The sequence below is a fragment of the Rhinatrema bivittatum genome, chromosome 4 (genome assembly GCF_901001135.1).
Source record: "Rhinatrema bivittatum chromosome 4, aRhiBiv1.1, whole genome shotgun sequence".
NCBI lineage: Eukaryota > Metazoa > Chordata > Amphibia > Gymnophiona > Rhinatrematidae > Rhinatrema > Rhinatrema bivittatum.
Window position 1 is genome coordinate 121,913,407 of NC_042618.1, and position 24,783 is coordinate 121,938,189.

General features: G+C 46.7%; 1 protein-coding gene across 2 annotated transcripts in view; it reads right to left on the reverse strand.

Moving 5' to 3' along the window:
• Positions 1 to 8,184: 8,184 nt before the first annotated feature.
• The window catches only part of LOC115090102 (exonuclease 3'-5' domain-containing protein 2-like), a gene marked incomplete at its 3' end in the record, with an annotated part of 66,164 nt that continues 49,565 nt past the window's right edge, over positions 8,185 to 24,783 (reverse strand). For both annotated transcript variants that reach the window (XM_029598803.1, XM_029598804.1), the window contains 2 exon segments: positions 8,185 to 8,320; positions 8,653 to 8,759. In XM_029598803.1, the coding sequence (XP_029454663.1) occupies positions 8,185 to 8,320; positions 8,653 to 8,759 (243 nt within the window).

Genomic DNA, 24,783 nt, shown 5'->3' on the forward strand with positions numbered 1-24,783 from the left:
TAAATGCAGCATTCTTTTCCCTGTGCTACCTAGGATGCCTATGGCGGATCACGGGTTCTGAATGCGAGCATGGACTTTGTCTTGCCATAGTGCCCTCTGGCACCTGCTCCTCCGGCTCATGTGGACGCTTGTGTCCTCTCAACGAGCTCCATGTCCCGGCTGCCTTTGTTCACACAGTGCTTCCATGAGTCACGGCTCAGAGTACTGCACTTAAGAGGGAGGTCACAGACAGATGGAAGGACATGACCAACATTCAAGGTGCTTTCTTATCTAAAGAACACCTAAAAAATGTGTACAGTATATAACTGAATAACTAAAACAAATAGAAAATTAAAAGATTGGATAGATCAATTAATCTTTCCCTGCTGGCGAGTAAATTTATTTATTTATAAAACTGTTTTAACCTGCCCAACAACAGGTTTACAGTGGCTTACAATAATGATAAATAGAAATACATATTTAGAAAGTATAACACAATATGAATTAAAAAAAAAAAAAGTAAAAACAGTAATAGAAAGGAAAAAAATGGCCCAAATTACTAGAAAGTCTTAAGCACTTTCTTAAAAAGGCTCATGGATGATATTGGACATATGGGCTCAGATAGCCAATTCTATAGACTTGGACCTGACTGAGAAAGGAAAATTAGGTTCTTACCTTTGCTAATTTTCATTCCAGTAGTACCCATGGATCAGTCCAGACAGCTGGGTTATGCCTCCCCTCCAGCAGATGGAGTCAGAGAGAAAACTGAAAGCACCCCCTATATACACTGGTGTGCCCCCTGCGATCCTTCAGTATATGTGATATCAAAGCAGAAGTAATTGACTTAAGCCTTTTCAACACCGCCCTCAAGAATCCCCCTTGAGTTTTTTTTTTTTTTTTTAACAAGTGACCAGATCACGGAGAAACATCCTTGAAAAAACAGATAAAACAACCTGACACAACAAATAGAACAGGAAAAATGTACAACCACACACGATACACTGGTATAACTGTCCTGAAACCACAATCGTGCGGAAACAGTCATAAAACCACTGAAACGGAAAAAAAATTGCAGAGAAAACGAGCGGAAACCTAGAACTCTGTGGGCGGGCGTCTGGACTGATCCATGGTACTACTGGAATGAAAATTAGCAAAGGTAAGAACCTAATTTTCCTTTCCCAGTACGTACCAGGATCAGTCCAGACAGCTGGGATGTACCCAAGCCGCCTTAACTGGGGTGGGACCCTGAAAGTCCCGCTCGAATCACACTGCTCCCAAAGGACTCTGCAGGAGGTCCCCGGACATCCAGGCGATAATGCCTGGAAAAAGTATGCCATGATTTCCATGTGGCCGCCCTGCATATCTCTTGGCAAGAAACCAAGTGATTCTCTGCCCATGAAGTCGCTTGAGAACGCAGAGAATGAGCCTTGAGCCCAGGGGGAACAGGCTTACCACAGCCAACATACGTGGCCGCAATAGCACCTTTTAACCAGCGTGCAATCGTAGCTTTGGACGCTTGAAGACCCTTCCTGGGTCCATTCCACAAGACGAAAAGGTGATCCGACTTTCTAAAGTCATTCGTAACCTCCAAATAGCGTAAGATAATCCGACGGACATCCAAACGCCTCAAGTCCCGGCCCTGAACCGACTGTAGCTCCTCGTCCGAAAAGGAAGGTAATTCCACCGTTTGGTTGACATGAAACGGGGAGACCACCTTAGGTAGAAAGGAAGGAACAGTTCGGAGGGAAACTCCTGACGCCGAAATGCGCAAAAACGGTTCCCTGCAAGAGAGAGCCTGAAGTTCCGACACCCGACGAGCCGAGGAAATGGCGACAAGGAAAACAGTCTTGAGCGTGAGATCCTTCAAAGAAGCCGCCTTAAGAGGTTCAAACGGAGCCGCACACAATCCACGGAGAACCAAGTTCAAGTTCCAAGACGGACAGGGAAGCCTGACGGGAGGACGCAAGTTTCTAACCCCTCGCAAAAACCGAGCCACGTCTGGATGACTCGCAAGGGAAGAGCCTTTGACCTTGCCCCTCAGGCAGCCCAAAGCCGCCACCTGAACTCGGAGTGAATTATATGCCAACCCCTTCTTTAAGCCATCCTGTAAGAACATAAGGATATCCGCCACTGACGAACGTCCGGCCGAAGTCCCTGCCGTGTCACACCAATCATGGAAAACCTTCCAAACCCTCGTGTAGGCGAGCGTAGTGGAAGACCGACGCGCCCGGAGGAGAGTAGACACTACCGCGTCCGAATAACCTCTCTTCTTTAACCGCTTCCTCTCAAAAGCCAAGCCGCCAGACAAAAACGATCCGCCCGATCGAAAAATACTGGACCCTGCCGAAGAAGATTGGGAAGATGACCGAGACGTAGTGGGCCGTCGACTGCCAGGTTGACCAGATCCGCGAACCACGGGCGCCGCGGCCATTCCGGAGCCACGAGGATCACTGGACCGTAATGGGACTCTATGCGCCTTAACACCTTCCCCACCAGCGGCCACGGAGGGAACACATAAAGAAGAATGTGACGAGGCCACTGAAGGGCTAGCGCGTCCACCCCTTCCGACGCGTGCTCTCTTCTCCGACTGAAGAAGCGTACCGCCTTTGCATTTTGGCGAGTCGCCATGAGGTCCAAGCGCGGAGTTCCCCAACGCTGCGCGATGAGAGCCATCGCCTCCAACGAGATCTCCCATTCTCCTGGATCTAGGTGCTGCCGGCTGAGGTAATCCGCCTGAACATTGTCCACGCCGGCAATGTGGGTGGCCGCGAGACGCTCTAAGTGCCTTTCCGCCCAGGACATCAACAGCGCCGCCTCGATCGCTACTGCTTGGCTTTTTGTGCCTCCTTGTCGATTTATGTACGCCACTGTGGTCGCATTGTCCGACAGAACTCTTACTGCTCGACCACGTACCAGTGGAAGGAGACAACGCAGGGCCAGGCGGACCGCTCTGGTCTCCAATCGGTTGATGGACCAAGTCGCTTGGAGTGCCGACCAGTTGCCCTGGACCGCACGGGACTGGCAGACCGCACCCCAGCCCGACAGGCTGGCATCCGTCGTTACCACCAACCAAGACGGGGGTTCTAGGTCCACCCCCTGTAGGAGATTGGCTGGGGTCAACCACCAAGAGAGACTGGAGCGAGCCGGTTCCAGCAAGGGCAATTCCATCCCGTACTCCTCCGAGCGGGGATCCCAACGAGATAGAAGTGCTCTTTGTAACGGACGCATATGCGCAAAAGCCCATTGTACCATTTCCATAGTAGACACCATATGACCAATGACTTGTAAATAATCCCAGACCGTGGGAATCTCGAGCTCTAACAGGCGCCGTACCTGAGTCATGAGATTGAGCATGCGTTGCTGCGAAAGAAAAACCTTGCCCACCAAGGTGTCGAACCGGGCTCCCAGGAACTCTAGCTGTTGGGTCGGTTCGAGTCTGCTCTTCGCGAAGTTGACTACCCAACCCAACCGCTGCAGCTGGCGCACTACTAAGGAGACCGCCCGGTTGCATGCCGCGTGCGACTTTGCCCGAATGAGCCAATCGTCGAGATAGGGATGTACCAGGACGCCTTGTCGGCGGAGGGAAGCCGCTACCACCACGAGAACTTTGGTGAATACCCGCGGCGCGGTGGCCAACCCGAAGGGGAGGGCGCAAAACTGGTAGTGGTCCCCCATCACCATGAACCTCAAGAACCTTTGATGCCGTTCTCTTATTCCGATGTGCAGATAGGCCTCTGTCAGGTCCAAAGAAGCCAAAAATTCTCCCTTGTGGACGGCCGCAATAACAGACCGGAGGGTCTCCATCCGGAAGCGGGGCACACGCAACGCCTTGTTTACTCCTTTGAGATCCAGAATTGGTCGGAAGGTGCCCTCCTTCTTGGGCACCAGGAAGTATATGGAATACCGACCCGTCCTGAGCTGGTCCCGGGGAACCGGAACTACCGCCCCCAGAGCCTGTAGATGGGCGACCGTTTGGGCTATAGCTACTTGTTTTTCTACGGGGCCGCACGGCGATATCAGGAAGAGATCCCGGAGGGGACGTACAAAATCCAACTCGTAGCCGTACCGAACCACATCGAGGACCCATTGATCCGAAGTAATTGCGGCCCACTCCTCCCAGAACCGGGACAACCGACCTCCGATAACGGGCACGGAGGAGTGGGCCCGCGCACCTTCATTGTGCGGGCTTGATGGCAGGAAAACCTTGGGAAGATCCCCCGCGTATAGGCCTCCTGCCGCGAAAGGAAGAAGAAGAAGACCAGGCCTGGGATCTCGTCACCTGCTGCCGCTGGGGAAGGGAACCCCCTCTTCCCCCACGGAAACGCCGTTGCCCCCGAAAGCGAGCCCTAGCGTTACCAAACGACCGAGGCTGCCGAGGCTTATCCTCGGGCAACTTGTAAACCTTGTTGTCACCCAGGTCCTTAATGAGCTGGTCCAGCTCCTCGCCAAACAGCAGCTTGCCCTTAAAGGGGAAGGAACCTAACCTCGCTTTAGAGTTGGCATCCGCCGACCAACGACGGAGCCAGAGCAACCTCCTGGCCGAGACCGCCGAGGACATAATACGAGCCGATGTGCGCAACAAGTCATACAAGGCATCCGCTGTATAAGCGACCGCCGCTTCAACACAATTCGCCTGCTCAGCCTCGCCCGGAGGGAGCTCCTGCATGGTCAGCAGCTGCTGAACCCAGCGGAGGTTGGCCCTCTGTACAAGGCTGCTGCAAGCCGCCGCTCGGACCCCCAGTGCCGCCACGTCAAAAATGCGTTTTAATAAAACCTCAAGCTTGCGGTCTTGGAGGTCCTTTAACGCTATACCCCCCGTCACTGGGATAGTTGTATGCTTTACCACCGCCGTGACAGCCGAATCTACCGCGGGTGTCTTCAAAAGCTCCAGGGAATCCTTGGGTAAGGGATATAGCCTTTCCATGGCTCGATTTACCCGCAGAGAAGCCTCTGGGAGCTCCCATTCCTTTGAAACGATCTGTAAGACCTTGTGGTGAAAAGGAAAGGTCTGCGGAGGAGCTCGAATCCCTGCCATTGCGATATCCCCTGTAGACGTGTCCGCGTCCTGAGGCGGAGTCGTCAACTCTAGCTCCTGCAACACGTGGAGGATAAGGGAGCTTAATTCTTCTTTCCCAAACAAGCGGAGTACCTGGGGGTCATCCCCAGCTACAGCCCCCGGATCGTCGGTCATCAGCAAGTCCGGAGCCCCCGGGGATTCCGGAGCGGCTCCTGTGTCTCCCAGGTCCTCAGCCCCACCCCCCCTCGGGCGGGGACCTTTGATCCCGGAGGACCCCACGTCCGGTGGACTCCCCCCCGAGACGGGGGCGGTCTTGGGAACCTTCGGGGGAGCGGGAGCCTCCGCCTCCCAGCCGGATTCTGCCTGTAAAAAGGCTTTGTGCATTAACAGCACAAAATCAGAAGAAAATGGCACTGACCGTTTCAGACTCTTCTTCTGACCACCCGATGCAGGGGGGCCCCGAGGAGACCCCGAATCGGCCTGGGAGCCCGGGCTCTGTGCCTCGGGAGAGGGAGGAGGGGAGATCTCCTCCTCCGACGCTGAACAGGCAGCCTGCCGCGTGTTCAAAATGGCCGCCGCACTCCTCCCCGGTGGAGGAGGGGCCGAAGGACGACTGCCTGAGGCGCTGCTGTGCCGCTCCGGAGAAAGGCGAGACGATCGGCTGCGGGCAGCGCTCGGCCCCCCCCGAGGGTCCCTCGCCCCCGGGAACACATCGGGGGCAGAGACCCCCGCGGGAGAGTCGCGCCCCCGCCTCTCCACAGGTCAGGCAGACCGAAGAGCGCGGCATCAGCACCGCGAACGGAGCAGCACGACCAAATGGCGCCAAAAAAATCTCCGAGAGGAAAGCCTCACAGAAAACGCGCGCCGGGTGAGCTAGCCACCCCCTCCGGGGTCCGAGCAGGCACGGGCAGGCCGGGGCAGTAGAAAAAACGAGCACACTGCCTGTCACCAACAGGACTTAAACTGCTCTGCAAGTAAAAACTTTTTTTTTTTTTTTTTTTTTTTTTAAACCCCCTTCAGGACTAAAGCCTGGAATTTGGGGGGGGAGGGTGACCGGCCCACCGGTAAGCTCTCCCCCAGGCTGCGGACACACTAACCCGGGAATATCAGAAGGGTACTACCCTCCGAGCCTGCCTCACACTAATGCCTAGCTACGCAGCGCAATACACTCACACAGACATTCACACAAACCGACAGGCAGACAGAGGAGAGAAAAGGAAGCATCCAATGATCTTGCCCCCTGTCCTACCTTACTTTTTATAGTGTATTTTATTGTTTTAATTTTACCCCGACCGATAGATAGAACGACCGGAGCAGGACCGCAGGTTATGCCTCTCAATCTGCTGGAGTCAGAGATTATACTGAAGGATCGCAGGGGGCACACCAGTGTATATAGGGGGTGCTTTCAGTTTTCTCTCTGACTCCATCTGCTGGAGGGGAGGCATAACCCAGCTGTCTGGACTGATCCTGGTACGTACTGGGAATGCTCGTTTATCATGATCTTGAGTCTAGCAATTTTAACCGTAGGCACTTCCAACAGATTTTTGTCCATTGATCATAGTTGGCATGACAGTTTATATATTCTGAGTGTGGATGCAAGCCAAGAAGTTAAATCATTATTTAGCAGTTTATAAATCATGTTCAAAACTTTTTATTTTTAGACCTCCAGGCTACGGGAAGCCAATGCAGTTTGATGAGTACAGGAGTTCTAGGATCTTTCCGTTTTGTACCAGTTAAAAGTCTTGCTGCAACATTTTGTATTATTTGTAAGGGTCACGTGGCAGAGAGCAGAAGTCTGAGATAGAGAGAGTTCCAATAGCCCAAGGAAATAAATATTAGTGCTTGCAGTACAGAGTGAAAGTCAGGTCCTTAAGAAAAGGTTTCCAATTGTTTGAGGAGGTGTAATTTATTGAAAGATGACTTCACCCCTCTGGCAATATGTTCATTCATACTCCGAGTACAATCCATAGCAATACCCAGATTTCTAACTAACTGTTTTATAGGTAATTAACAATCCGACAGTATGAGAGAAGTTGGAAGAGGCTTTTTATGCCTGAGAGCAAAATGATTTCTGTTTTGGAAAGGTTTAATTGTAATCTATGATGCATTAACTATTGTTTAACTGAATGAATGCTGAGAGATGCTAAATTCATAGTATTTAACCAAGATTAAGTAAATGGTATAAAAAACTGGATATCGTCAGTGTATATATATTATAGTTGATGCCTAGACATGAAAGCAATTTGCATAATGAGGCTAAATAATGTTAAACAAAACAGGTGAAAGGGCTGACCCTTGTGGAATCCCTGAAATGATTCTGTACTTAGTTGAGCATGCTGAACTGACCCTGATATAAATAGGTGTGGTCTGTTAGAAAGGTATGAACCATTTTAACCCTATTCCGGAAATACCTATTGCAGATAGGAGTGTTAAGTGGAGAGGATGTTTGGTATCGAAGCTGCTGTTATGTCATGAAAAATCAATATATAATCTATGATAGCATCAAAGGCATGCAAGAATGTCAAAAGAAGATAAGAGTAAGGTCTCCCTTTCTGAAGCCATGTTGTCTTGTGTCAAGGATATCATTTTGTTCTAGGAAATTTGCGAGCTGATGCAGGACCACCGATTCGATGAGGTTCAAAAGGAAGGGCAAATTAAAGATCGGGCGATAGTTGGGGATTTTTTTGGGCTAGGCGAAATAACACCATGTTTTTGCAGATATGGGTACTCCCCAAATGATAAAGAGAGGTTTACGAGGCACAGTTTAGTTATCAACTGAATCTAGAGTTAGGGTTAGCATGTTTTAGTATTACAATAGGACATGAATTTAATGGGCAGACCAAATTTTTTTATTTTGGATATGACTATATATTGTATTTGGAGTGACAGGCATGGAAGTATCCCATACTGTAGTGGGGGTACATCGGAAGGTAACAGGCATAGATGTGAACAACAATCAAGTTTTTCCTACTATTTTCTGAAAAGAAAATACCTACCTGATTACAGAAGTCTGTTGAGGCTGGCATATTAGTGGCCAATTGTTTTTTTCAGTAAATGTTGAGAAAAGGCAACACAGGTATACTGGTCTGTCAAGCGGGTTTTAGATTCTCTGTGCCAACTGATTTATCCTGACTTCTAACCTCCAATAAAAGTAATGGGGCTCTGTTCTAATCTCCATGAAAGCTCACCGGATGTATGATTCCTGCTTGCTGCATACGACACACAGGTTCTCCTTGACTGTAAGATAATAATCCACCTGTGACTCTGGTCGCCCCGATGGTTCGAAGTTTAGCTTCACAATGAATGGATCATTGCTCACCAATTCTAGCAAGAGAGAGAAACATAAAAGAAACCAAAACAACTATTTAGTATGCAATATGGCTTTTCAGATGATATTTGATCTTTGGGAGGCTTAGAATTTGAAATGTGCTGACTTTTCTCTTCGTCTTGGGAAGTATAAAAGGGGCAAGTTCTTCAGTTTTATGGTCATTCTGAGCAAGTAACATAACTAAATCCAAACTCTGCTACTAGCAGAGGTCTGGGACTTCAAACATAAATCTTCAAACATAAACCCAATCATAAAAAACTAAAATAAAATTTGGAAAGCAGGACCCCATATGTTTGCCCCAAATACATACATTAGTCATGTGGCATACCTCCTATTCCCTTGTCCACATACCACTGGGCTTTCTTGCGATCACAAGTACAAAGAGGCTGGTCATCTGGAGCATGCAGAAAGCAGTTGTCATAGAGGGGAGATTTTCTGTTAAACAGAGAATATCATCATTACATCTAGAATGTATTCTAGATTCAGTTGATAACTAAACTGTGCCTGTAATGAACAAGGGGGGGGGGGATTTTCCTCGATTATGTTTTTGGCAGTTAATGAATAGTGGCTAATAAATGGATGGTTATGCTAATGTGTGTCTTCTGCTTTCTCTGAATAATCTTCCACAGTATGCAAAGGTTTGTTGGATCCAGATTTATAAAGGTGAATATTTTGCTATAACATTTATTGCAAAACCAATTTAACAAATACAAGTGCTTTTGTTATCTTTATAAATTGTTTAGTTGAACAATTACCTAATGAGAGTAAGGAGTGAGATTTAGTTGAATGTTATTGTTTTATTATTCTGCAATTATGCACTGAATTATGAATTTTTTGGAATTGTTAATAAATTGTATTTAATTTGTATTTATGCACTGTATTATAATATGCAGCATTTAAAACTTATTTATGGATTATACTTAACATGATGTAAACTGCTTTGGGCAATCCTATGGGAGTGTAAAATTAGAAATGATCTAGACTAGTGATTCTCAAGTCAATCCTTGGGACATACCCAGTCAGGTTTTCAGGATATCCACAATGACTATTGTAGTGTGGTCGTGATGGACGCTGCCTCTAGGCCAGTTAGTGGCGCATTTTCTGCTTGTTTCTAAAACACAGGGGCTAGTTAAAATTCACTTTGTTTTGACTACCACCAGAGGGAGTGGTGCAGAGCAGGGACTTGACCTGTTGCCTCATCTGTAACCTCACCACGGCCCTTACAAATCTTCCCACTCCAAATGCCTAACCCCTTGGATAAGCCTAAGGTAGACAGGAAAGAAGGGGGATATGATAGAAGTCTACAAAGTCATGAAAGGACTTTAACAAGTTAATCTAAATCGGTTATTTACTCTCTCACAGAAGGACGAGGGGGGTACTCCTTGAAGTTAGCAAGTAGCTCATTTAAAACAAATCGAAGAAAATTCTTTTTCACCCTGCACATAGTTAAGCTCTGGAATTCATTGCCAGAGGATGTGGTTACAGCAGTTAGTGTAACTGGGTTTAAAAAAAGGTTTGGATAAGTTCCTAGAGGAAATATCCATAAACTGCTATTAATTAATAAGCAATAGTAGCTTGAGATTTATTTAATGTTTGCATACTTGCCAGGTACTTGTGACCTGGATTGGCCACTGTTGGAAACAGGATACTGGGCTTCATGGACCCTTGGTCTGACCCAATATGGAATATCTTATGTTCTTATGAAAGAAAATCAATGTGACAACCAAACTGTGGTTTAATACAAGAGTTTATAATTTCAGAAAGTAAGTTTCCAGGTGTTTAAAAACAATAACAAATGCACACACCACCACACTATTTTGCTTTGGTTCTAATAATCACTTCTTTCCCATCTTCAAACCAATGCTTACAATACAACTTTTCCCCTAGAGAGCCCTTCTCTCTGAAACATAGAAATGACGGCAGAAGAAGACCAATCGGTCCATCCAGTCTGCCCAGCAAGCTTCACACTTCTTTTTTCTTATACTTATCTGTTTCTCTTGCCTCTTAGTAACCTTAGGTTCTATTTCCCTTTCACCCCCCACTATTAATGTAGAGAGCAGTGATGGAGCTGCTTCCAAGTGAAATGTTAAGTTGATTAGTTGGGTAAGCGGCAGCATAGCTCTCTGCCGATGAAGCAGAGATATGCGTGAAGTATTAGTTTTTCTTCTCCCCTGCCGTTGAAGCAGGGAGCTATGCTGGATATGCATTGAAAGTGAAGTATGCCTTGAAAGTCACATTAACTATTATCAAATATTGAAAAGCCTAATAATTGGTAATTGAATAAGCCTAATAATTGGTAATACCTATAGCCCATGAACCCATCCCTGTTTTTTTTTTTTGTTTGGTTGGTTTTTTTTCTTTTTTTAATTGGGAGATGGCAGCCCTCCATCCTTCCGCTCCGTGAAGGTGGAACACCAACCAATGACCACTGGCATCCCGCTCCGTGAATGCCTCTGTGGCTACTGCCACTCCGTGCAGTGTTTTGCTGCCTGCTCTTTATTTCTGCCCTCAGTATTTCACCTTAGTATGCAGCTTGCCTGGTCCTAAGTTTCGGCTAATTAAAAACACATTCTTATAAAGGTTCCTGGCTTAACTCCCAGGATTTAATTCCTCCCAGTTTTAACTGCCCCAGAGGCCTACAGTTTACTGCAGTTTAAAATGGGCAAATAACAAGTGCAACTATCTGAAATTTTCAGCAGTGAGGCTTAAGCTGTCCCTCCCCACTTTAATTGGAGAAAGAACTTTCACCAGCTGCTTTAAAATTTACCAGAACTTAATTACTGCAGTCAACCCTTCAAGCAGCTTCCCAGCACAGCTTCTAAACAAGGAATCACCTTTACAGAGCCTAAAGTTTACAGGGCTCAGTTATTGCAGCCAAATATTCATGCAGTGCAGGATTTGATTCTCAACACTAAATAGTGAACTTAATAATTTAAATAAACTCTTAGTAGCTTCAAGGCAAATGGAGAAATTACTTACCTGATAATTTCGTTTTTCTTAGTGTAGACAAATGGACTCAGGACCAATGGGTATAGTGTACTCCTGATAGCAGTTGGAGACGGATCAGATTTCAATCTGACGTCAGTCCTAGTACATATACCCCTGCAGGAAGTGCAGCTCTTCAGTATTCTCCTTGAAAAGCATTGTGGATATATGTATGACTGAATAATTTGATTAACTTGATTACTTTATAACTTGGTTAACCTGATTAATTTGAACTAGTTGAATTGGCTATAGCTGGAGACCGCCAGTGCCCTCAACCGAGAAACGTCGACACCCGGTAGGATGGGTGTCCTAGATAAAGGAAAGCATGGCTTACCCTTGAATCACTCACTCCCGGGGGATGTCCCTGAGAATTCCATGAGTGGGATGCTGAGTCCATCTGTCTACACTAAGGAAAACGAAATTATCAGTTAAGTAATTTCTCCATTTCCTAGCATGTAGCAGATGGACTCAGGACCAATGGGATGTATAAAAGCTACTCCTGAACCGGGTGGGAGGCTGCCCGTGACCCACTTAGTACTGCCCTTGCAAATGTTGTGTCCTCCCAAACCTGAACATCCAGGCGGTAAAACCTGGAGAAGGTGTGGATGGAGGACCATGTCGCCGCCCTGCAGATCTCGGCGGGGTGACAGCATCTTGGTTTCTGCCCAGGGCACTGCCTGGGCTCTAGTAGAATGGGCCTTGACATGTAAAGGCGGTGGCTTGCCTGCTTCTACGTAGGCCGCCTTGATGACTTCTTTGATCCAGCGGGCTATGGTTGCTCGCAAGGCCACTTCCCCCTGCTTCTTCCCTCTGTGAAGGACGAATAGATGGTCCGTCTTTTGTACGGATTCCGATCTTTCCAGGTACTGGACTAGGAGTCTGTCAAGTTGAGATGGCATAGACTTTGAGCGTCTTCCGAATTCTTATGCTCACCTGGCGATGGTAGCGAGATGGTTTGGTTGAGATGGAAGCAAGACACCACTTTGGGGAGGAACAACGGAACTGTGCGTAACTGGATGGTTCCCGGGTTGAGTTTGAGGAACGGCTCTTGGCAGGACAGTGCTTTTAGCTCGGATATACAACGGGCTGAACAGACTGCCAGCAGGAAGGCTGTCTTCAATGTTAATAGTTGGAGAGACAGGCCACGGAGGGGTTCTGAAGGAGGTTCCTGCTAGGAAATCTAGGACTAGGTTGAGGTTCCAAAGAGGCACTGGCCACTTTAGGGGTGGTCTGATGTGCTGGACTCCTTTCAGGAAGCGGGAGACATCCGAGTGAGAGGCTATGCTGCCGCTCTCATTCTTGGTTCCATAGCATGACAATGCAGCCACCTGTACCTTGATGGAGTTGAGGGACAATCCCTTCTGAAGGCCGTTCTGCAGGAATTCCAAAATCGTAGGAATTTTGGCTGAGTGTGGTATGATGTCGTGGTCCTCGCACCAGGCTTTGAATACTCTCCAAATCCTTATGTATGTTAGGGATGTGGAGAACTTGCGTGCTCTGAGTAATGTGTCAATTACTGCCCCTGAGTAACCGCTCCTCCTTAGGTGAGTCCTCTCAACGGCCAGATGTAAGAGAGAATCGAGCTGGATCCTCGTGGAGGATCGGTCCCTGTTGGGGCAGGTCTCTGTGTGGAAGTAGCGGCAGGTGGTTTCCTGTCAGCAGTCTTTGCATGTCTGCGTACCACGGTCTTCTTGGCCAGGTCCGGGGCCACTAGAAGTACTGGTCCCCTGTGGTGTTCTATCTTGTGTATGATCGTGCCCAATAGGGCCACGGCAGGAAGGCATATAACAGAGTCTCCGTGGCCAGGCCTGTACCAAGGTATCGATTCCCTGGGACTGGGGTTCCCGCCTGTGGCTGAAGAAGCTGGGGTACTTGGACGTTGGACCGGTTTACCAGAAGGTCCATGGTTGGTGTTCCCCATCGGTTTTACTATCAATTGGAATGCTGTGGTCGACAGCTTCCATTCTCCTGGATCTAGACTTTCTCTGCTGAGGTAGTCCGCCGCAACGTGTCTTTTCTGGCAATGTGGACTGCCGAGATCTCTTGAAGATTCACTTCTGCCCATGACATTAGGAGGTCTATTTCCAGAGACACCTGTTGCCTTCTGGTTCCTCCCTGACGGTTGATGTAGGTCACTGTTGTGGCGTTGTCCGATATTACTCTGACCACTTTGTCTCGGAGTCTGTGACTGAACCTTAGGCAGGCTAGTCTGACTGCCCGGGCTTCTAGGCGATTGATGTTCCATCCCGACTCTTCTTTGTTCCATTGCCCTTGGGCGGTTAGCTCTTGGCAGTGTGCTCCCCATCCTTGTAGGCTGGCATCCGTGGTGAGCAGAATCCAGGTTGGCGAGAATAGTCTCATTCCCTGGCTCAGATGGGCTTCTTGTAGCCACCATCGTAGTTGGGCCCGAACTCTGTCCGGGAGCTGAAGCCGTACGGTGTAGTTCTGGGACAGTGGGTTCCATCGTGATAGTAGTGAGCATTGTAGGGGGTCTCATGTGAACTCGTGCCCATGGGACTACTTCCAGTGTGGATGCCATGAGGCAGAGAACCTGTAGGTAAACCCATTCTGTGGGGCGAAGTTCGCTCAACAGGGTTCGTAACTGGGTCATCAGTTTTGATCTCCTTGTCTGTGTCAGGATGACCTTGTCTTGTTTGGTGTCGAAGCGGACTCCCAAGTATTCTAGAGATTGGCAGGGCTGCAGGCAGCTCTTGTTTGTGTTGACCACCCACCCGAGGCTCTCCAGTAGAGTTTTTAACTCTGTTGGTTGCCTGGTGGCTTTCCTCTGGGGATTTCGCTCTGATCAGCCAATCGTCTAGATAAGGGTGTACGCGGATTCCTTCCTTTCTCAGTGTTGCTGCCGCCACCACCACTATGATCTTGATGAACGTCCGGGGTGCAGTGGCTAACCCGAAAGGTAATGCCCGGAACTGGTAGTGACGGACCAGGATCGAGAATCGTAGAAAAACGCTGATGCTCTTGATGGATCGGAATGTGCAGGTAGGCTTCCGACAGATCCAGGGAGGTAAGAAACTCTGCCGGTTGTATCGCCCTTGTTACCGAGCGTAGGGTTTCCCATGCGGAAGTGAGGAATCTTCAGGTGATGGTTTACCACCTTGAGGTCCAGGATAGGTCTGAATGTTCCTTCTTTCTTGGGGATGATAAAATAGATGGAATAATGGCCAGTATTTATTTGTTGTGGAGGCACCGGTGTTATAAGCCTCTAAGGCTAGTAATCTAGTCAGTATAGCTTTCCTCTGCCATTCTCTTGGAAGGGTCGTGGCAGGGAGATTCCACAAACTTGTCCAGAGGGAGGTGGTGGAAATCCAGGTAATATCCCTCTCGAATGATGGATAGGACCCACTTGTCCGAAATTATCTCGACCCATCTTTGGTAGAATAGGGCAAATCTGCTTCCTATGGCTTCTTCCTTTGGATGGGTCGGCTGATTTTCACTGTGGGGTGCGGCTGGGGCTTGGGCCCAAGCTGGCTCCCCTCTTATTGTGCTTGTTCCGAAAGGACTGGCTCCGGCCTGCGGGGCGGGCCGCTTGGTATGAGCTTCTATATGGGTTGAAGCGCTGTGATCCTCTGCCCCTGGAGGTCCGGGGGAAGGATCACTGGTTTCTCTTATTCCTGTCCTCCGGTAGCCGCGGGTAGTGGGGACTCGCCCCATTTGTTGACTAGCTTCTCTAGTTCACTTCCGAACAGGAGTGTTCCCTTGAAAGGCATCCTTGTGAGTCTCGTTTTGGAGAATGCGTCGGCTGACCAGTTTCAGAGCTAGATTTGTCTTCTGGCTGCCACGGCGGATAAGACTCCTCTAGCTGCTGTGCGTACCAGATCCGAAGCGGCGTCCGCGAGGAATGATACAGCTGGTTCCAGGGCCTCCCCAGGAGTGTTGTTCCTGGTCTGTGCTAAGCAGGCACGTGTCACCACGGCACAGCAGGCCGTGATCTGTAAAGACACAGCGGAGAAGTCAAAGAACTGTTTGAGGATAGATTCCAGACGTCTGTCTTGAGCATCCTTGAATGCTGCTCCTCCCACCACCTGGATAGTGGAGCGCTTCGAGACCGCGCAGACCATGGCATCCACTTTTGGAAGCTCGTCCTTGGTGAAGAAGCGTCTCATGGTTGATGGGGTTCTGCCCCCGGAGGGAGTTCCCCTTCCTCCAGGGGTTCTGACTCCTCATCTGAGATGTCCGTGTCCCCGATGGAGGGGCTTCTGGGTGGTGGTATCACTTCCCTGGGCATAGAGGGTCCCGGCATGTTGAGGTCCTCTGGTGGAGCCTGTGGCCGCATTATGGGAGGCCCCGGTTGCATGTGGATGAAGGTATGCAAACATTTGAAGAATTTCACCCAGGAGATAGAATCTGGGTCTAGACTAGGGGCGCCGTGTCCCTGGGGAGCCCCATTTGAGGGGGGTCCCGCTGTGTAATGCTAGGTCCGGCGTACTGCTCGAGAGACTGGGGTCCGGTATCGGCAGGGGAGGGCCATGAGTTGTGTCCTCTAGGGCCTCTTCGCACTGTATACACAGAGCTGTGGCCTCCTCATGCTGTGCAGCTCTAATGTGGCATGCTGGGCAAAGGCCCTGAGCTTTGAGTTTATTTTCAGGTGGTGCCATGGCTTGTGCACATACGATACAGTTATGCGCTCCGGTGTGCCTCGAAGTTGCGCGCGTAGGTTTGGTGCGTGCAGGGAGATGTGCGCGCTGTTGTGCACACAGGTCGAAATTATGCACCCAGCACAGTAAGCGCATGGCTATGCGCTTCGCTTGTGCACCCGGTACTTGTGCGCGCACAAGGTATTTGTGTGCACGGCTTCTTTCTGTGCGCACGGATCGATACGGCGGACAGGGCGGCAAACAGAGCCAAAATGGTGACGGTGACCATGCAGACAATATGGCGACCACCTCGGAGGGTCTCCACATGGGAGGACCCTCAGATCTGACCGGGTTCTAGCCCTGCTAGGACCGATCAACCCGGTGGCACTGGTCTCGGTTGGTGACCTGTGCATCTCCTCGAGCTTCGGAGACCGGAGACTTTTAAATAGATTTCTACCTTACCTTGTCTCGGTGCTTCCCGGTTTCATTCCGGGCAGTCTCCGGCTGCGGGGGGGGAAGAGGGAAATACCTTCACGCCGCGCTCGAGGTTGCACCCCGCTGCCTCTCAGCCGCACCCGATGTCGGGGGCTAAGTCCCTATCGAGGGTCAGCCGCCGGACCGAGGCTTACCTCCGAGGGATCGCAAAAATCACCTCGGAAAATCTCAACTGGGGGAGGGACCCAACGGGTGTCACCGCAGGAGAGCGGGGCCTCATCTGTAGAGGTAAGATTTCTTCTTAATTTGGTTTTCTTTGGTAAAATTGCTCTAACGCTGTGCTAGCGTGCATAGAGTCCCTAACTGCTATGAAGACGGAAAAAACTGAAGAGCTGCACTTTCTGCAGGGGTATATGTACTAGGGCTGACGTCAGATTGAAATCTGATCCGTCTCCAACTGCTATCAGGAGTACACTATACCCATTGGTCCTGAGTCCATCTGCTACACGCTAGGAAATCTCTTTCCTAGATTATTATAGTTTTTAATATTCCCAAATCCAACACATATATAAACATAGGGAAGCATTAAATTCCTCCACCTATATCTTATTCCCTTTTTCCTAAACTTCTTGAGAGAGAGAGAGAGAGAGAGAGAGAGAGAGAGAGTGAGAGAGAGAGAGAAGTAACAACTCAGTGTGAAGGTTCTGTCTGCAGATAGCTCCCCATCTAGGTCTGCTTCCCCTTCCTCCTCTCCCTTCCATGTGTTCTACAAGGGGACTGCTGCTGGCACTGGAACTCCTTCAGGTCAGTGAACTCCCTCATTTATAGCACTTGGCCCCCAATCATGGGAAACCAGCTGAGCCACTCTGGCCCCACCTACTTTGACTCATGCTTTGAGATACTGGGTACCGGGAATTCTGGGACTTGTAGTCCCCTTTAGCATTATTTTAGTTTCTCTTTGCTTTGACAAGTAGCTAGATCCTGTCTGTCTGTCTGTCTATCAGTGCATTATTTGCGCAGGGATTATCATGAATACTACCAATCCATCACAAATATGCATGAAAGATTTGCATAGAAGAAGCAATGCTTACAAATCTAGCTGATGCTTATTCACTATGACTGGATGTATCTGGAGGACTACATTAGAACCACTGATTTAGACTATCAAACACTGGTGCTTTAAGCGGGATGCTGAATCCCCAAATAAACTGCCTAGTCTATGTGACTTCTTTTGAGCCACTAAAGAGTGCTGGGTTTGGAGTTGTCCGATTTCTATAGTTAGTGATAAAGTCACTGAAAAAGAAGATGGAGAAAACAAAAATAAACTTAAGAAAGAAGCAGATCCAATGTGTAAAAAGAAGACAACACAGCAACACTTGGGGAGATGCTAAAAACTACACATCATTATAGCCACTTAGCCTCTTTGCTATTTATCCTCACAAGGAAAACTGTGAGAGAAATGCAGGCAAACTCAAAGAAAGATAACTAAAAAGATAGAACTACTTAAGGGACACCTACCTCCCTGCATAAAACTTCTACAGTAAGTAACAGCTGTGATACTGGCACAAATACACCAGAGGGAGTACTGAGAGGAGAGGATTACCTTGCTGTGGCTGAAAGGAATCAGTAGGTTCTGCTTGGGAAATTTTTTTAAAGTATTGGGGAGAAGTAAACTATTGGGGTACATTAATTAGTGTGTTTGTTTTTTAAATAGTGTTTGTTTCTTTTAAATAGTCAGTAAAGCAGCTAATAAACAAGTTAGTATCTTCAAAGGATACTAATGACGAATTAGAATTAGGGCATCTCAACAGTGACATTCCATTAATAAGAAAAGTAATCCAAGTGCCTGTAATTAAAAACTCATCTGAGCTAAAAGATTCCAATTTATCCCTATCAATTAGAAAGCAGAATGAAAAACCAAAACAAAACACACACTTTGAAATGTTTGTATGCTAGTGCCAGAAGTCTAAGAAGTAAGATGGGAGAGTTAGAGTGTATAGCAGTGAATGATGACATAGATTTAATTGGCATCTCAGAGACATGGTAGGAAGAGGATAACCAATGGGACAGTGCTATACCCTGGTACAAATTATAATCGCAATGACACTGCTACGCCTGTCAGCTGCAGATGGCTGCGAATTTTCATGCTCACCGCTTTTTTTCCCCGCTCCATCAAGTCTGGGAAGAATGGCGGCCTCTGCCAATCCCCGCTGATCTCTCCGGCGTTCCCAGGACAGCGTGAGCACTGATGACCGCCATCTTGGACCCGGAATCACCTAGGCGCGCGCAAGGGCCTCTCTTGAAGACGTCATGGCGGGAACCTCGGGGGCGTCCCCTCCCGATTACATCAACCCGCTTGCATATTTAATCCAACCAGCCCTTGCCTTCCTTGAGTTAGCAAGGAGTTCCGTCTTGCTGAATTCTCCTCTTCAAGAACTTCCTGTACCTGACTTGGTCTTGGCATCTGGACGCTCTGAGTACCCGCTCCTCGGGGGCTCCCCAGCGTTTCTGGCTATCCGCTCCTCGGAGGGCCCATCTGCCTGACTGCTACAGACCTGCTTCTTAGGTCTCTCTCTCTCTCCAGGAACCATCTTCTGTGAGTACCTGTACTGACTTCTACTATACAAACTGTGCTAAGGATCTTACGCGGTATACCCTGTACCTCGGGCCACTACTGCCTTCCTTCGATAGAAGTCATTCAGCTTTCCTGAACTACAGAATATCTGCACACCAACTTCAGGAGCCACTTCCGGGTTCCGGCATCTCTACCAGTGCTTCAACATATACTATATTGACAGTATCGGCATACCCTGCTCTGCGGGCCACTACCAGATCTGTGTTACTGAGGTGCCTACACTCGTCAGAGGGGATTACCGGCGTAACCCGCTCCACGGGCCACTTCCGATCTTCTCATCTGTGGTCTCAATCTGGGCATTCCACATCGCCCAGTTCTGTACTACTACATCTGTTATTCTGTGGACATTATTGTTTTCTGCATTTACAATAAAGTCTCTACTTCTAGCTGTGTTCCATGCCACTGAGTTTGTGCCTGCTGACGGTGAGGCTCACAGGGCTCCTCCCAGTGGGCGGAGACACCTCATCTCAGCCCAGGGTTCACATTCTTCCATAAACATGACAGAGAAGAGCATTTTATTTATTTATTTATTTTTAATTTTTCTATACCGATGTTCCTGTATGGAATCAAATCAAACCGGTTTACATTTTAAGAACAAAATTCGCTTAGGAGCATTACATAGAACAATTTTAACAACAAAATTCGCTTAGGAGCGTTACATATAACAATGAAGGCATATAAATATGAAATGAATTATAACTTAACATATCGTAAACTGTAACTTATCCTATCGTATAACTTAACATCAAGTGAATAGATGAGACGACTGAGACAACATAACTTGATGAGAGTTTTGGGTTTTTTTTATAATATAAAATAGCATCTTAGCGGAATGCGTTGGAGAGGTGGTTAAGAAACATGGTAGCATCTGGGAGGCGGGGTGGTGCTTTATGTCCGGGATGGGATAGAGTCCAACAGGTTAAAGATCCTGCATGAGACTAAATTCACAGTTGAATCTTTATGGGTAGAAATCCCTTGTGTGTTAGGGAAAAGTATAGTGATAGGAATATACTACCATCCACCAGGTCAAGATGAGACAGACAGTGAAATGCTAGGGAAGCTAACCAACTTGGTAGTGTAGTAATAATGGGAGACTTCAATTACACCACTATTGACTGGGTAAATGTAACATCATGACATGCTAGAGAAATAAATTTCCTGGATGGAATAAATGACAGTTTTATGGGGAACAGACGAGAGAGGGAGCAATTTTAGATCTAATTCTTAGTGGAGCACAGGATTTGGTGAGAGAGGTAATGGTGGTGGGGCCGCTTGGCAACAGTGATCCTAATATGATCAAATTTGAATTAATGACAGGAAGGGGGACAGAGTAAGTAAATCTACAGCTGTAGCACTAAACTTTCAAAAGGGAAACTTCGATAAAATGAGAAAAATAGAAAAAAACTGAAAGGAGCAGCTACAAAGGTAAGAAGTGTGCAAGATGCGTGGACATTGTTTAAAAATACCATCCTAGAAGCACAGTCCAGATGTATTCCACACATTAAGAAAGGTGGAAGGAAGGCAAAATGAGTACTGGTATGGTTAAAAGGTGAGATGAAAGAGGCTATTTTAGTCAAAAGATCTTCATTCAAAAATTGGAAGGAGGATCCAACAGAAGAAAATAGGATAAAGCATAAGTGCTGGCAAGTTAAATGTAAGACATTGATAAGTCAGGCTAAGAGTGAATTTAAAAAGAAATTGGCCGTAGAGGCAAAAACTCACAGTAAAAACTTTTAAAAATATATCCAAAGCAGAAAGCCTGCGAGGGAGTCAGTTGGACCGTTAGATGTCTGAAGGGTTAAAGGGGCACTTAGAAAAGATAAGAGCATAGCGGAAAGATCAAACAATTTCTTTGCTTCGGTGTTTAATGAAGAGGATGTTAGGGAGATACCCGTTCTGGAGGAGATTTTCATGGGTAATGATTCAGATGAACTGAACAAAATCACGGTGAACCTAAAAGATGTGGTAGGCCTGATTGACAAACTGAAGAGTAGTAGATCACCTGGACCGGATGGTATACACCCCAGGGTTCTGAAGGAACTCAAAAATGAAATTTCAGATCTATTAGTTAAAATTTGTAACCTAGCAATAAAATAATCTATTGTACCTGAAGACTGGACGGTGGCTAACGTAACACCAATATTTAAAAAGGGCTCCAGTGGTGATCCAGAAAACTACAGACCAGTTATAGCCTTACTTCAGTGCCAGGAAAAATAGTGGAAAGTGTTCTAAAGATCAAAATCATAGAACATATAGAAAGATATGGCTTAATTGAACAAAGTCAGCATGGCTTTACCTAAGGCAAGTCTTGCCTCACAAATCTGCTTCACTTTTTTGAAGGGGTTAATAAACATGTAGATATAGGTGTACCAGTGGATGTAGTATATCTGGATTTTCAGGCGGCATGTGACAAAGTTCCTCATGAGAGGCTTCTAGGAAAAGTAAAAAGTCATGGGATAGGTGGCGATGTCCTTTCATGGATTACAAACTATACAGTGAAATGCCTCAAGAGGACCCGTGCTTTTCAATATATTTATAAATAATCTGGAAAGGAATACGACGAGTGAGGTAATCAAATTTGCAGATGATACAAAATTATTCAGAGTGGCTAAATCACAAGTGGATTGGGACAAATTGTAGGAGGAACTTGCAAGACTGGAAATTGGACATCCAAATTGCAGATGAAATTTAATGTGGATAAGTGCAAGGTGATGCATATAGGGAAAAATAACCTTGCAGTAGTTACACAATGTTAGGTTTTATCTTAGGAGTTACCACTCAGGAAAGAGATCTAGGCATCATAGTGGATAATACATTGAAATCATCGGCTCAGTGTGCTGCGGCAGTCAAAAAAGCAAATAGAATGTTAGGAATTATTAGGAAGGGAATGGTGAATAAAACAGAGGATGTCATAATACTTCTGATCCGCTACATGGTGAGACCGCACCTTGAATACTGTGCTGGTCACCGCATCTCAAGAAAGATATAGTTGCGATGGAGAATGTACAGAGAAGGGCAAAGAACTGCTCCCCTATGAGGAAAGGCTGAAGAGGTTAGGGCTGTTCAGCTTGGAGAAGAGACGGCTGAGGGGGGATATGATAGAGGTCTTTAAAATCATGAGAGGTCTAGAACGGGTAGATGTGAATCAGTTATTTACTCTTTCAGATAATAGAAGGACTAGGGGGCACTACATGAAGTTAGCATGTGGCACATTTAAAAGTAATTGGAGAAAATGCTTTTTCATTCAACGTACAATTATACTCTGGCATTTGTTGCCAGGGGATGCGGTTAGTGCAGTTAGTGTAGCTGGGTTTAAAAAAGATTTGGATAAGTTCTTGGAGGAGAAGTCCATTACCTGCTGTTAATCAACTTGACTTAGATAATAACCACCGCTATTACTAGCATCAGTAGATAGGTATATACTTAGTTTTTGGGTACTTGCCAGGTACTTGTAGCCTGGAATGGCCACTGTTGGAAACAGGATGCTGGGCTTGATGGACCCTTGGTCTGACCCAGAGTGGCAATTTCTTATGTTCTTATGTCCTGGCGCAGGAAAAACACATGGTGAGTAATGAAGCAAGCCAAATGATCTCCACTTATTAGAAGAGAGTGGGAAGAAATCTCCAAAAGGTGCAACTATCAAGGGAGTATTGAAAAACTGTCACCGAAGCCCAAAGGACTCAAAGAAGTAGTTCGAAGGAGACTTGCAGAGTGCTAAACAGACATGTGCCAATGGTGTCAGCACCTGAGCATTGTGTGCAATGGACCCAGAAGCACAGCAATTGTGGGAGTAATAGGAGTTAACTGTATGACAGCATGGTATATGATACAAAGCATTCTGGATAGGAAGCATAACTTTCTAGACAAATGAGGTACAGCAGTAGGCTACTGTCCTTTGCAAAGAACAACCAGAACCATGTCCTGCAATGGTAAAATGTGTTGTGTCAGTGGAGGAGTAGCCTAGTGGTTAGAGCAGCGAGGTATAAACCAGAGAAACCAGGTTCAAATCCCACTGCCACTCCTTGGGCAAGTTACTTTACCCTCTGTTGCCTCTGATACAAACTTACAGGGAGATTCATCAAGCCGCAGTAGTGCTCTAACGTGCAATATCGAGTGATATATTCAATATTGTATAGCTCCTTGCCCAGATTCCTCTCTTATAAATGCATGCAAAGAAAGTAATGCATAGGCAATCCTATGCTAATATTTTATCACAGCTGACTGAGGTGGTTGTCAATCGCAATAAAACACCACCACCTATTTCAAAAGCGTTAAATGTGAGGCGGGAGGCCTGGGATCCTAATATGACTTAGTGAATCTAGGCCTTAGATTGTAAGCTCCCTGGGGGTATGGAGATGCTTAAGGTACCTGAATGCAATCCACTTTACTAACAAAAGTGCTGAGTGACTATTTGGTACTGTATGGAGAGAGAGAGAGAAGATCATCAAGTACCAAGAGATGTAATCAGAGACAGAGCAAATGTGGCCTAAAGATACAGAAACAAACAGTCCTGCTTAAAAAATTTCCAAGTTCATCTCAATATGTTACCTATATATATATTTTACTGTACAAGCCTCAGAAAGAAGCTGTTTAAAACAATGCAAGTATTTAGAGGAGCACTAGCAGTAAATTTGAGATTGAGATCACACTCAACATACTGCACCCTGGCTTAAGAGTGAGGTCCATTCTTGTCACTGTATGTGCAAGACAAACCCAATATAAATCCTGTATCTCCAGTTCTTTAACTATATACTGTGTATCCACAGACCATCCCACCTCCCCCCAAATACACACACACCCCTCTCTAATCATGGTGGCAGAGCAGGATATTTCCTCCTACATCTCACCATACAGAAAACTTCTGGTGTCATCTAAGTAACAGAAACACAAACATCTTCCACTACCAGGCACATTATAAAATAATACAAAATCCTGCAAAAAAACAACCACCCCCTCCCCCCGCACACACACATACACACTCAACATATGTAGCAAACCTGCCATACTACAGCAGCACTAGCTCACAGGATTTTAAAAGTAACAACCCAACCTATGAAAAGGCAGCAGTGCAAATATTACACTGGGCCCTAGAACACAAGTACCTCCTATTAGGAAAACAAAACATGCTGGACTGCTAGAAATCCCTACATAGAAGTTACATGCTAACAGTATCCCTCACTTAAGTCACACACAGAACTCAGACACACCATCCGCAAATACAGAATAAGGAAACACAAATTAGAAATGGAAATGCATTGATAAAAATAGGAATCCCCAAGAAGCCAGACACTGCATGCAGTGCAACACTGGAGAAAGAGAAACAAAAAATGTATCTCCCTCCTGTTCTGAGTAATAAACAAAGGTAGAAGAGCTTCCCATTCCCAGAGCTACCATATTCCAAGACTAAATTGAAATAAAATGTTTTTTTCCTACTTCTGTTGTCTGGCCATTTTGGCCCCTTTCATAGTAACATCTACAACAACAGGAATCTGCCGCCTCAACACACACACACACTCTCAGTAGCTTCAACATAACTTTTTGGCTCAAAAGCCTTGATCCAACCTCCTCCCCCCTTGATGCTTTGGTATGAGAGGGGGCAGCAGCATATGGTGGCCCAGAGGAAGGAGAGCTAGTCCAAAGCTTTTAAGCCAAAAAAACAGAAATGGTTCTACCAACAAAATCTGAACCTATGTGGTTTGTCCTCAAAAAACATCTAGACTTAAGATTTACCTGAAAATTACATCTAATCTCTAACCTGCCCTCGTTATCTTAGAGAACAGAGTTTGTTCAGGTTTTCTATAGAAAACAC